The sequence below is a fragment of the Bos indicus x Bos taurus genome, chromosome 24 (genome assembly GCF_003369695.1).
Source record: "Bos indicus x Bos taurus breed Angus x Brahman F1 hybrid chromosome 24, Bos_hybrid_MaternalHap_v2.0, whole genome shotgun sequence".
Taxonomy (NCBI): domain Eukaryota; kingdom Metazoa; phylum Chordata; class Mammalia; order Artiodactyla; family Bovidae; genus Bos; species Bos indicus x Bos taurus.
The window spans coordinates 42488803-42503285 of NC_040099.1; the positions used below are offsets into that span (position 1 = coordinate 42488803).

A 14483-nucleotide genomic window follows, 5' to 3' on the forward strand; every position below is an offset into this window, starting at 1 on the left:
GACGGGCACACTGGGGGATGGAGAGGGTGGGAAAAAATTGAGAGAGTAGCACTGAAACATATATACACCACCATAAGTAAAACAGATAGCCAAAGGGAATTTGCTGTATAGCACAGGGAGCTCGACCCAGAGCTCTGTGACACTCTGGATGGGTGGGATGGGGTGGGAAGTGGGAGGGAGGGGACATATGTATATCTATGGCTGATTCTTGTTGATATATGGCAGAAACCATCACAATATTGTAAAGCAATTATCCTCCAATTAGAAACAAATAATTAAAAAATAAATAAATGGCAGGAAAACCTAATAAGTACTTGATACAAATGTCCTGTATAAACCATCTGCATCTATAAATGTGTAACTGTTGAAAATGTACTGAATGGCAGAGAGGGTCCCAGGAAGGAAGGTGGTCCCCAAGGTCCCTGAATCTCTCTCCTCAGTATTTCCATGGAGCTGCTCCTTGGCCATTTCTCCCAGGGGACTTTCCCATGCAAAGAATTTATGGCAGGGATAAAATTAACCACGTGGGTGTGGAGGAGACAGTTTCTTCTGCAAATCCCTGTGCTTGAAATTCTGGGAAATTATGTTTTAACAGTTCAAGGCCTATTACAAAATCGCTGATTTATGAGATTGGAGCTAGGTTATTGGGAGACTTTCTTCTAAACACAGATTCATTATTTTTATAAATAAGCAAATAAAATAAACACTTCTAGAGTGAGCAGTGGCCACTGAGGTTTGCATGCCTGCAAATCTGAACAGTGCACGTTTCTGTCCTGTTCTTGGGAAGTGGAAGAGATTAAGAGCCCCAAGGATGCTCAGGAAGTTCCTGCTTCCTCGGGTCCTCAGGTCCCGTCTCAGGACCCTCCTTGTGCAAACACTGACCCCCAGGATCCACCACCACGAAAGCAGCCGCCCACACTGGGTCCATATGCTCTGGCCCCTGATGATGATGAACACAAGGCTGTCCCTGTTAACCTTGAGCACTGGGGAGTCCACTGAGAGTGGGTCAGCAGTTCAGGACAGGGTGTTTCTTACCCATCTTTTCCACTCTCTCCACACCCGCCCCCCACTCAGGTCTACATATATAAATGCTCCTTTCCTGACTTACATGAGAAATCATCATTTTTTTACAGTAAGTTCTTATAGTGGCACTGAATGTTTCCATAAGGGTTGGAATGAAGTTCTCATCCTCCCAGGGCAGCTGAACGAGCCCTTCAGCGAAGTGCCTGCTATGCTCTGGGCCCTGCCCGGCCCGGGAGCGTCCTCCAGCACACGGCATCTTATGTCCCACGTGTTTGGGTTCCACAATCCAGGCCCCTCCTTACCGACAGGGAATTGCCTGAAGGAGAGCTGAGTCTGGCCTGAGCGCCCACCTGGTTCCTCCTCCCCTACCTGGGCCTCAGCCAGCTATTGTTTGTCCAGAGAGAATGTGTGTCCAGAAACCTGGGGCTCCCCTGGCTTGTCCAGCAGAGAACACCCGGACCTGGTGGGGCAGCTCCATCCTACTACAGAGCCCCCACGGAACTGGGCTGGGTGGTACTGTGGTTACACAGCGGGCAGCCTCCGGCCTGAGTGGGACTGGGGACGTGGGGCCTGACTCAGGCGGTCAGAGTAGGAAGCACCCCTGGGACCCCATGGTGGGGGCAGCACTTCCTCAGACCCCGTGCCTGGCAACAGAGGGAGTGGGCTTTGTTTCTGTTTGTCTGCTTTGGTTTTATTTTTTTCCCTAAAAGTCACTTAGGCAACGTGTGGATAAGGACACGCAGCCCTCCAGGGGTGCAGGGGGGCAGTGAGGGGATAGACACTGACCACTAAGCCCCTCAGCCCAGGGACCCCACCGTCAGTGAAGAGTCAACCAGAACAGCATCTCTGCCATCTTCCTTTGGACCTTATGCTCCTCTTTCTGGAATGTGCTGGAGTCGACCGCTCTGAGGGTAAAACCAGTGCTGCACTCAGATGCCTGAGGACTGGGCCCCGCTGCCCCACAGCACAGCGCACGTCCATCAGCATCCCAGCGGGAGACACCAGCGCGTCCACAGAAACACGCTCACTCCAGGATGAAAGCAGTGACCTGCCTGGACTTCTCAGTCAGTGCATCTCACCAGTCAGAGCAAAGAGTGGACATTTCAAACCTACCCACTTCTTGCGAGGACCGGGTGAGACAACCTTCCCTCTGTGTGGGGCAGGCGGGTCAGGACGGCCACGTGAGGGTACCCCAGGCTGCTCTGCCTGTTCCCACCTGGTGATTACAATCCCTGGGCTGCTGGCTTGCTCACTGACCAGCGTTTTCACTTGCTCTCTGGATGACAGGACCCCAGGCCACTTCTCCATCCCCAGGAAGAGTGAGGTGGGCATCAACCTCAGTAGTGACCACAGGAAGGGTGTGGAAGGGGGACTTGGACATCAGAGCCTCTCAGAGGCAGAAGGGAGTCCGTCATGGGTGAGGCAGTGGGTACAGGATGGTCTGGGGAGGGCAGGGTAAGAGATTAATACACCGGCCTCAGACAAGTGGGGTCCTGCCTGACCACAGCTTCCCGAGCCCCCTTGGCACCAAGGGATGTGATCAACTGAGGTGCCATGAGCGCTCCTGTTGTGTGATAAGACCTTCAGAGGTCCGCAAGGCTTAGGGAAGAGGAGGCACAGGCTTCACAAGGCAAAAGACTTAATGCCACCTGGTCCTGCATAAAGAAGTCACTTAGTCCTCTGAATCCTCATTTACACACCACTGAGTGAATGAAACCACTAGACTCTGGAAGGTGTGCGACACCGTCACGTTTGCTACTTCCAAGATTTCGTGTACGTTTAGAAGTCTGTGTGGCTGTGAGCATGTAGAGATAAGTCGGGGGAAAAAAGAAGAGCCAGGAGGAACTGTTTCCACTTTGTTCACCGTGGGTGATGGGGTTTCTGAGGATTCTGATGTAAAACCCACACAGCTCCTCTGAAATCTGCCTCATACAAACTGTTGCTTCATGAAAGCAACAATACTCGGTCGCGAGCTGAGGTGTTTACCTGGCTGGGCTGCGGGAAATAAATTTCACTGCAGTTACAGCTATGAAAGAGCTAATTTCAGGATCTCACGATGCAGAGCAAATGAGAAATCTGAACTGAGGCTTGGGAGTATCTGCTAGCATGATTCCCCAAAACATTCCATTCTACAGACTCAACATCCAGATTTTACCTCCGTATCAAACAGCGTGAACTTCCTATTATTTACGGTGCTGTCTGCACCAAGGTTTGAAAAAGCTTTCAGAGATCTATTACACAGTTCATTTGCTCATGTCATTAATGAAATATAAAACGTTCTGGCTTGGTACCTCACATTTTGTACAGAACAAGGTGCCAAGCTTACCACCTGGGAATTTGGGATTTCAGTTCATGAATGCACCATTCTCCACAGGACCTGATCTTTATCACTCATTCATTCAGAGACTGTTTATATTAAGTCCTAGGGACCTGACTTAGTGAAGTTGGAGATTACAAATCAGAAAATCTTTCCTTCCAGACATATTTTGAAGGAAAAAGGAGGAAGGAGTACATCTTTTTTTTTTTCTAGAAGAAAAATAGATCTGTTCACCAAATACTTACTAAATGATGTCATTGTACTTGAATTAAAAAAAAGTTCCTTTCCAAGTTGGAAGTCAAAGTTAGGTAAAGCTCTCAACAGCCTAAGAAATGGATATCACCTACTTTTATTTTACACACACAAACAATACACACACATATATACTCATGCACACACAGACACACACACATGTGTGCATATATTAATCATAGCTTTTACTTTCCATTTCGAGTATAACCAAGGTATTTCAGCCGATCAAAGAAAACAGCAAAATTGATCAGCTGCATGAGTAAAGTCCAATGAAATGGATTATATGATATCATAGGATATAAAAGTCTCAAACATAAGATCTAACTTTTCTTTCAATTGTATGGGAGTTAGTGACACACGTTATGGACTGAATGTTTTCGTTCTCTCAAAATTCACCTACTGAAATTCTAACCCCTCAATGAGATGGTATTAAAATATGAGGGTCTTTGGGAAGTGATCAGCTCATGAGTGTTGAGACCTAGTGAATGGGACTAGTGCTCTCATAAAATGCTTGTTTCTGAAACATTTATTAAATGCCTATCACTGGACAACCCTTGGGCTGGCACTAGCAGGTGTAAAATGACAAGACATACACCTCAGCAGCAAGGGTCTAGAATGACGCACAGTAAGTCCACACAAGATCATGAACACACTTGGTGGCTTCGTGACAGGAGGTGTTGGAAGACAGAGGAGGGAGCCTGAGGGTGGTGGCTGTGGGCCTGGGGAGGTTTGGGAGGAGGTGGGGTTGTTGGGTACCAGCAGCTGCCATGTCCTGAAGAAACCACAGGCAGGAAAGCGGGAAAACAATGAAACAGTTTACAGACATCTGCTAAGCTCCCGGACGCTGCTGCCATGGAATCAGGTCCTCACGTGTCTCCCTCTATCTGGTCTTTTAGTTTGCTCACCAGGACGTATCTCATGGCAATATTACTACAAGGGCAGGCTCATTCCCTAGGTTCCCTCCTTCCTCCCCATCACAGAATGTACAGCAGAGGACAACTTGGCTTTCTTTTTCTTGGAGAAAGCTTTGAGGTTTGGCTGACTCAGTCACTTTTTTTTTTTTTTAACATGTGACCACTTAGAAATACTGTTAGCAAACAGACTGACGGGCAAACTTTAAAGGACACAGTACTAAAAGGATCAATATCGCTCACAATGGCTCTAAAGGGCCAGACAGCTTCATTTAGGATATAATTGGAATTCCCTTGAAGAGAAAGACGGTGTTAAAATTGAGAAGAAATCAAGCAAGGCCATGTTTAACAGCACTGCATGACACAGTCTTTGCAACTGGCAATGCACAATAACCCCATCTATCAATATCTATTCTGTATTTCAAGACACTTGATGCAAGGCAGAGACAACTCCTGCCCTTACAGGAGAAAACATGTGACAACACAGGAAAACAAAGGGTGATGTTCTAAGATAACATCTAAAACTGGGGATGTGCACCAAACTTAGCCTACAGTTCAAAAATACAGCTTTCACTCAATATATCCCTTAATAATATTTTAATGTATACATCTTTTCAGAAGCATACCCATTTAGAGAGGCATTACGATATGCAAATTTTACTCCCTGACTTTCTTCAAAATATTCATAAAATAAGAACAGTCGATAAGACTAAAGACAATGTTCCCAGAGCTACAGGGATAGGAAATATAAACAACACAAAAGCAAAAAAAGCTATAATTCAAGCATTCAGTGTGGCTGGATGTAGAAAGCCAGGCAGACCTTCTCTTGAACGCAGGTCAATGCGTGTGGCTACAGCTCTCTGGGTAGCTGTTTGGTTTTCTTTAGGTTTATTTACCTGTGAGATGGGGTCACAAAGTCTGGCCAGTAGCCAGTCCTGCCAACTTCCTGTTTTTTTAAATAAAGTTTTATTGGGACAAAGCATGCTCATTGCCTTCTGCTACCACAGAAACTGTATGGCCTATGGAACCTGAAATGTGGCCTCTCCCTCTTTAGAAAAATGTTTGCTAATCCTTGGTCTGTGGGGCTGCTGCACAGACTGAAAATGATGTGACACAGTCCTTGGTACATGGCAATTGTTTTCATTACATCATTATTCAAGTAGGCAAAAGGTTAAGGTCACACAAACTAGAAAGAAAGTGTTTCAATTGCCGAATCCTGCAGATCAATGAATCCTTAGCCATTTAAGAAGAAGCTCTTTCTCTTAGAGTTCCACTCAGGAGATGGCAAAGAACCTCAGCCTGAGCTCCACTCTATAGAAAAATGACTCAGGATTAACGCAGATTAGAAGGACACCAAGTTACCATTTCTCACCCATCAGGCTGGCAAAAAAACCTCGAGTATGACAGCACGTTATGTTGGTGAGGCTCTGGGGAAATAATTGCCGAAACTGCTGCCAAAATTTTAGGGAAACTTGGCAATGTTCATCAAAATTCCACAAAAATTTACTCTTTGATTGTACTCAGGAATCTATCCCTAGAATACCTGGCAAAAATACAGATGTGCACAAGGTTGTTCATTACAAGAGCCAAAGGCTGGAAAATGCCCAGATGGCCACCCTCAGGACAGATGGTGGATGCCAGGTCCAAAATCCTGGATGGTCTTGGTACCTCCTGCTGTGCTAGAAGGACAGAAATGAGAAAAGACCAGGCAGCCATTGACAAAGGACAAGAAGTCACCATGAAGCTGTCCCCAGCAGCCAAAGAGGAGCGATTTGAGTTTATGTGAATCAGAGGGTAGACTGACAAGGTAAACAAAGCCACAAACAGACACTTCAGACAAGACAGCGGTGCTGCAAGACAGAGGAGCTGGTTTCCTCAGAAGCTAGTGACAGGAAGAGAAACCCAATGAAGTTAGGAAAGACTCGGGGGACACAATCTCAATACAGAGGGGGAGATGTGGCAACAGAACAGAATCAGTGGTGACAGTGGAAACTGGTCACACAGTGGTGACCATTTCATGACGTATAAAAATATCAAATCAATATGTCATACATCTAAAGCTAATATAATATTGTATGTTAATTATAACTCAATAAAAATTTTTTTTACTTTTTAAAGTTGAAAAAAATTTAATAGTAAGTGTGGGCTTTAGGAGCATGCTAATTCAACCAGTGTCTATTAGATGACACTTTTGAGATGATCAGGAAGTGTATGCACTGATTGGTATTAGATGGTGCTAAGAACTGGCTGGTACTTGTATTCAATACCAGTGTGGCATCATGATTCTGCAAGAGAACATCCATTTTTTCACAGACATACACTGACTTAGGTAGGGATGATGACACAGTATCTGAGGTTCTCTTTACAATATTTCAGTCCCATCCAACCCTAAAAATGGACAAAGCAAGTATAGCAATGTCTTCCTGAAGCCAGGAGAAAAATAACTGATGTTCAATTTGCTATCTTCTCTCCTTGACAAGACTTTGGGTCTTGAAAGACTTCTGTAAGTTTACAATAAACCTTGGTTTAGGGATAGAGTGAACAAACAAGCGGGCTTCCCTTGTGGCCCAGTGGTACCCGCCTGCCAATGCAAGAGACGTGGGTTCGATCCCTGGGTCAAGAAGATCCCCTGGAGAAGGGAATGGCTACCCACTCCAACATTCTTTCCTGGGAAATCCCATGGACAGAGGAGTCTGGCAGGCTATGGTCCATGGGGTCGCAAAGAGTCAGACACAACTTAAAGACTAAAACAAAAACAACAGCTTCTTTGGTTATCTTTGACATTTGTCGATACACAAAAGAAGAATCAAGAGAAAGATGCTTTGGGGAAGGTCTCACACACACGAAGCTGCATGTGATTTTCAGCCTGAAAGTTTGTCCACCAGATCTGCCTGCCCCAAACCAACTTCATCCAATAACCTCAAGGACCAACCATGAGAACTCACTGAGAGATCGATGGTGACAGTGCTGATGGCATTGACAAGCAGGCAGAGAAATAAACAGACTTTTGAGTCAATTACAAATGGTAACAGAAATGCCATCACAGTCAGCCTGGTGATGAGGTATCTGTTCTTACTACTGGAGAAATAATGCATTTTAAGGTATTTAATTTTCTTTTCATATGCTCTAAGCACTCCATCAGCTTGATTGATACACATAAAGACACATTTTGAAAAATGAGTAATACTCTCCTGTTAAATGTAATGAAATAGTAGCACATTGTAAGCTGTACTCTCCAAAATTCAACTCTTGATTTCATGTGGTGTTTGGAAAGCTAGAGGGCTGTTGACATTCTAATCACTGGACACCATGGCTTTACCTCCTCAAGGCACAGGATTTACATTTAAGTTTTAAGCTAAACATTTTATTCAGAAGTCTTCTGAATGCAAAAATGCTATTATGCTGAAAAGAATCTACCTTTAGAGTAAAAAAATTTTTAATTACTTTTCTGTCTCAATAGCTGTTCCGATGCTGCAAGTTCACTGTGAGATGTTAAATTGTCCGTATGGTGTCATTAGGGCTATACTGAGCCTATCTGCACATTTTCTGATGTTATCATGAGTCAACTTTTTTTCTTTTCAGGACATGCTGGTGCAGAAATGCTTTTAGCTAAGAGTGACATGATCTCAGCCTTTCACTTGGAGCAGATAAGATCAGATAATTTTAATAATTGGGAAGATACCAATATAAATATAAATTTCTCTGTACTAAACCTATAGAACTGAATATAACATATGACATCAGGAAGCAATAAGAAAGTCAACTCTCTTCTCTGCAGTGCCCTAATTCTACAACTTATCTTTCACACTGGTTCATAGTAGAAGAAGCATTTTCACATAAATTGCCCTATTTAATCATCAAATTCAATCTGTGTGCAGGCAAGGATGGTATAAATCAAAGGTTTACTTTACAAGGAAACCGAGGCTCAAAAATGACAACTTACTCAAGGGCACAGTCACTGAAGTAGTGGTGGTGAGATCACCAATGGATAATCAGTGAACTGCTGGAATAAACAGGTCATGAGTAACCAAGCCCAGCTCACCTTTCGAAGCCGATTTGTCGGAAAGTCTTCTCCCAGGTTGAGCCTGCAATGGGAGGAAGGGACACAATTAATGCACATCAAAGACTCAGTTCTGTCCAGATTTATACAACCTAATAGAGATTTGCTTGTACTGATACATGTAAGTGGGGTGACTGTCTTCCCTCTCAGAGACCAGTCTGGGTGAGCACCCCCTGCCATGGACAACACCCATGCCTTCCACTGCTGACACGGCTGCCCATTAATCATCCTCTCAAAGTCTACAGGTGTCCTGAGCAGAAAAATGAGTAACACTCTCCTGTTAAAAATAATGAAATAGTAGCACATTATAAGCTGTACTCTCCAAAATTCAACTTTTAACTTCATGTGGCATTTGGAAAGCTGGAGGACACTCTGATGTTCCAATTCACTGGCCATCATGCCTTTACCTCCTCAATACTGAAGCATGGGATTTATGTTTATTTTTAAAGCTAAACATTTTAATCAGAAGTCTTCTGAATGCAAAAGTGCTGTTTCCAATGACATGATCTGAAGGGTATCCAAGTCCCCAAAAGAAAAGCTGGGTATAAAAATGATTTTCTGTTATTTTTTCATGTTTCTCCTTACACTATAAGCGTGACTATTTTCTGAGTACTTTATATAAAGAAAATGCTCATTTTAATCAAAGACCATGTTAATAAAAGTCTGCATTTATAAGAGTTCAGGGTTCTGCTAAAGAAAATCAACCCTGAATATTCTTTGGAAGGACTGATGCTGAAGCTGAAGCTCCAACACTTTGGTCACCTGATGCAAAAAGCCAACTCACTGGAAAATATCTTGATGCTGGGAAAGACTGAGGGTGAAGGAGAAGGGGATGACAGAGGATGAGATGGTTGGATGGCATCACTGACTCAATGGACATGAGTTTGAGCAAACTCTGGGAGGTGGTGAAGGACAGGGAAGCCCAGCGTGCTGCAGTCCATGGGGTCACAAAGAATCAGACACAAATTAGCAGCTGAAGAACAACAGGGGTTCTGCTCAGCCACACTTTCACATTTTCCCAATGCATTGTCTGGGGCAACAATAACTGGACTTCAGTAACTGTTCGAGTTATCACCTCTGCTCGCCTCCCAGACCTAAATCCATGAGCTGTGTCATGTACTAGTTGCTTTAATAATCACAGAAGATAATCACCACCTTTCCATACAATTTGGTCCTGCAAATAGGAAGTGGAATGTTCAGCACTGGGTCTCCAGAGGCAGCTAAGAAGTTACACTGCTTCTTTTCCTCAAGTCTAAATAAACCAAGAGGGCATTTAGTTTTCTTTCTAGAGAACTCTCCCCCCAGCACTTTATTCTCAGGTGGCCACTCAGTGCCTCCAGGGCATTAGACAGGATGGTTTCCAAGCTAGTCTAAGTGGGTATCTCACTAAGGGACTTGAGTTCATACTACTTCATTATGATAGAGCATTTTCAATAACTGCTATAAATGATGCAGGATAAATTTGGGATCTGAACTATACACACCTGCATCCACACACAAATTTAAAGCAGATTCAGATTTATCTCCTCAGATGAAGTTACTCTTGCCCAAGTGAATTCCAACAGACTTTGCTGAGTAGGAGGAAAGCCGTGGAATTTTCGTTAAGCAGTCCAGGAATTTCTCATGGCCTGGGGGAGTGGGCCCCATAAGAATGTCATGTGTCCTGTGAGTCACGTGCTAGACAGTGGAGATTCCAGGCTCAGGAATTCTTGGACGACAGTTATCCTGCCCTTAAGATGCTAGCCATTAAGATGCTGGTCAAAAATTATAACCTGAATCAGAAACCACGCTGAATTTCAGGGGAGCTGGCAACAGCCCGGCCGAGACTCAGGTGGGAGAGATGAAGAACCTTGTGCCAAGTGAGAAGCAGACAGTCTGTGCTGGACCCAGTGGGGAGGGTCGCAGTGGGAGCCAGGGTAGGGAGGCATTCAGATGCTATTCTCCTTGACTTTCCTTGCTTTCATTGAGAAACAAGCCACCTTTAAAATTTTTCCACATTTCCATTTTTCCCCCTAGGTAGTCTCAGTGCATTCCTATATTGATTTTTTAAAAATAGACTCAATTTATTATCAAAGTAAAATAAAAATAAGTGACTTTGCTCTATTGTACTATCAGGCTTTTAAAACATGGCAATTTAAGTAAGAAATAAGTTTCATATTTCTGAGAGAAATAAACTTATTCAAAAGGTTAGAATAAGGTAAAAGTTTTGGGGACAAGACTTCTAGTGCTCCTTAAAATAAACATTATTAACCCACTCAACCAAGCACGGTGGAGATGGGGGAGCACACTTTTCTTCATCACTAGAAGTCAACTTAATTAGTAATTTGAGCATCCTACATACCATAGACACTCATCATTGTCTGCTGGTGATCCCCTACTAAGCACCTTAATATGTTAGGTATGGGACTGAATATATGAAAATATGGTTTTTGCCCTCAAATACCACATACTCCAGAGGTTTGGGCTTTTGTGTCTTTTGTGAGCACAGTCACGAGGGAACGAGAAACACACAATAAATGGAACAGACGTGTCCAGATCCTTTGGCACCAAGCATATTTTTGACAGCCCATTATTCAGTTGCTGGGGAATTCTTTTAAAGCCATTCCCCGTGTTTTACATGGTAAAGCAATATTATTCTCCTATGCCAGAAAAGTCCAACACGGAGAGAAAAGTAGGAAAAACAAAGTCGCTGGCAGACTGCCTTGATTCAACACTTTTAAAAATGAGATTTATAATATGGAGCAGTCTAGAACACGTTACCATCTTCAGGTGAAAGCAAAGGACAGCAAAAACAACAGGAAAGGAAAATACAGCAGAGATATGGATACAGTTCACAAGAGGGGGTGTTCCTATCCAATTTAGATGAAGTAGTTAGAAATAATGCATTGCAGTTCTTCACTTGTAAAAACTGGTTACCAAAGGGGAAAGGTGAGAGGGGAGGGATGCATTAGGAGTTTGGGATGAACATATACAAACTACTGTATATAGAATAGACAACCAGCAAGGACCTGCTATATAGCACAGGGAACTCTGCTCAATATTCTGTAATAACCTGTAAGAGAAAAGAATCTGAAAGAGTATCTGCATATATGCCTATAATGAATCATTTTCCTGTGTACTTGAAACTAACACAACATTGTAAATCAACTATAACTCAATTTTTAAAAACCCATCAGGTTACACTCACACCTCATTAGGTGCCAACTTCATACATATTAGTTCATTTAATCCGTGAGGTCAGTACCACTAACTCCCTGCTTTCAGGTGATCAGCTGAGGGGGGCAGACCCCAGATCCAGCACCATATTTATCTCCCTCCCTCACTGCTCTGTCCGGCATGGGGTTCTGTCCTCGTCTCTCCTTCCTTCTTCCTTTTCCTCTCCTTTTTGTCCTTCCTATCATTTGTCTCTTGCCACAATCTGGCTACAATGTGAGATTCCAAATGTTTTATTTTTAGCTCCATAAAGTTTTGTGTGTCTGGTTATTAACTTGAGAAGCATGAAGTGTCTACAGCAGACATTCTACAGCATCCAGCCCTCCTCCATCAGCGGGACCAGTGAGCTACTCCTGCGGGAATTTTGTTAGACACGCAGGACGCCCCGCAGGAGCTCAGTCCACACAAAAACACTGAGACTCGTACCCCAGACACGTGGAGTAGGGCTGCTTGTTCTTTATTTTGTCTGATTTTTCTGCAGTAGTGGTTGAAAACTGAAGGACTTTGCCTGCTACTTGAACCCAGACAGCTGAGTTCTCCCAGCCCTGCCTCTGGTCTGTATTTTTTTTTTTTTTTAAACAAATTACCCTGGGGTCTTTACAACACTAGGGGGTTTTCCAAAGCTCCCATTCAGTTTTTAATTTCATTTTTTCATAAACGTTATTCAAAAGTGTAAAAATTTCTATCTTTATGTTGTAGATTAGTTACTCACTTTGTTATGTTTCCCCACTGATTACTTTTATCAATCATTTAAAATCAACTTGTTACTCAATCTCTAACACAAAAAATGTAACTTGGTTTTTCCTATAAGTTTCAAAATGCAATTAGAAAACTGGTGGTCAAACAAGGCACCGATTTTCTCCTAATTGAATAGTCCTACACCAAGTATGTCCCAGACGTTAACAGCCGCTTGAACTTGGACCTGCACCTCTGCTTTTTTCAAAATAATTAGCAGAAAAGGACTAATAATTCATGGAAGTGGTAGATTTTTTGCCAGCATATTCCTATAAAAATGGAAGCATTTTCATATATCATAAGAACTGCCAGACAGCTGAACATGGGACCTGGCACAGAAATTGGTGACAGAACACTCAAATACCAGGAAATTATATCACTTATGAGTTTTCTTCATTGACATTATTTTTAACTCTTTAAAGGAAAAGTTTTCCCTATCCAATCAAAGAATCAAGATTCTACCACACATTGAACGCTGGACAGGATGTGAAATTCTAAGAGGAAAATGGAATCTTCTCAGTTGATTAGGAGTGACATTTTACTCTGCAAGTGTGAAGAGGTTCTTGTGTTGAATTGTGCCTGAGCTCCATCAAACCACAGAAATGGAAGCTCCGATGGGTGGTGTGTACACACGTGATGCACTTTTCGCAGACAAGGAGCAACTTCAGCTTTTTGGATGAAATGGTGAGGTCTGCAAAATTTTCTGAGTCCTAATTTCCAGAAGATATTTATCATTAGGGGATTAAAAGTAACTGTAAAAGATAAGGAAAAGGAAAAAAATTCTTTACCACTCCTTAATTAACACTTTTTAAAAATACTAAATGACCTATACAGGTATAGTTTTTAAAGATCATTTTTGCCTTTACCTAATACTCTTGCTTTGTAATGTCCATTACTCCCTGCTCTGACCTTTAGTATCTATATGACACTGCTTTAGTCATAATGTAACTCTTTCCATGTCAATAAATATGGGCCCCTTGATCAATTTAATGTACATAGAGTGTTACATAATTTAATAAACTGCGAATTCCTTATCAATTTCTGGTGCTATATAAATTATACCTACATTTTTGCTATTACATATAACAGTGTTTTGAACACCTCTTACATATATCTTTGAACATCTATTCAGTTATTTAAGATAAATTTCTCAAAGTAGACCTATTGCACTGTGATGTATCATATGTAAAATTTTGGTTAACGCTATAAAAGTTTTTACCCTCAAATTTTATTCAAATATATATACTTGACTTAATTGTTTTATGGATCTTTTTGTCTCTAATAAGACATTTTCTTTGAATTTATATTTTCAGAAATAAGAACAAATTAAACAAACATTCTTAGGTTTGTACACAATGTCAGTATTTTCTTTTGTGAACTTTCTTTTGCTGAGTTTGCTGCGCAGCCTCAGGGATGGGGTCTCAGGCCTTGACAGTCCAGGGTCACATGCAGGGGAGGGAGGCAGGCTGCACACTCCCAGGTGTCTCATCGGGGCATCCCCATCAGGCCTCACTTCTGGTTCCCAGTAATGATCTGATCCACCCTTTAACACTCTCAGAAGTCAGGATCTTTTCTTTTTTGCTTCTGGGCTTCCCAGATGGTGCTAGTGGTCAAGAACTCACCTGCCAACACAGGATAGATCCCTGGGTGGGGAAGATACCCTGGAGAAGGAAATGGTAACCCACTGCAGTATTCTTGCCTGGAGAATCCCATGGACAGAGGAGCCTGGCGAGCTACGGTCCATAGGGGTGCACAGAGTTGAACACGACTGAAACCCCTTAGCCATGCATGCACTTCTTTAGACAGACTCTTCTGAAGTGCAAGTTCTTGGCCCCAAAAGACATCCATGGAGAGCCCTGTTCTCCGCCCAGAACCCTAAGTTTGTTCAGATGAGGAGACTCATGGGGAGTTTCAAGCCTCAGATGGGTTGAGGGTGCGGGGGGTGGGGGAGTCCTCTCTCTCCCCGCAGGCT

The 14483-nt window shown here is 42.9% G+C and overlaps 1 protein-coding gene across 3 annotated transcripts in view; it reads right to left on the reverse strand.

The window, feature by feature from the left end:
- Positions 1-14483, reverse strand: part of PIEZO2 (piezo type mechanosensitive ion channel component 2) — a 251309-nt gene that overhangs the window by 126091 nt on the left and 110735 nt on the right. For all 3 annotated transcript variants that reach the window (XM_027525524.1, XM_027525522.1, XM_027525523.1), the window contains exon 4: positions 8546-8588. In XM_027525524.1, the coding sequence (XP_027381325.1) occupies positions 8546-8588 (43 nt within the window). The remainder of the gene's footprint in view (positions 1-8545; positions 8589-14483) is intronic.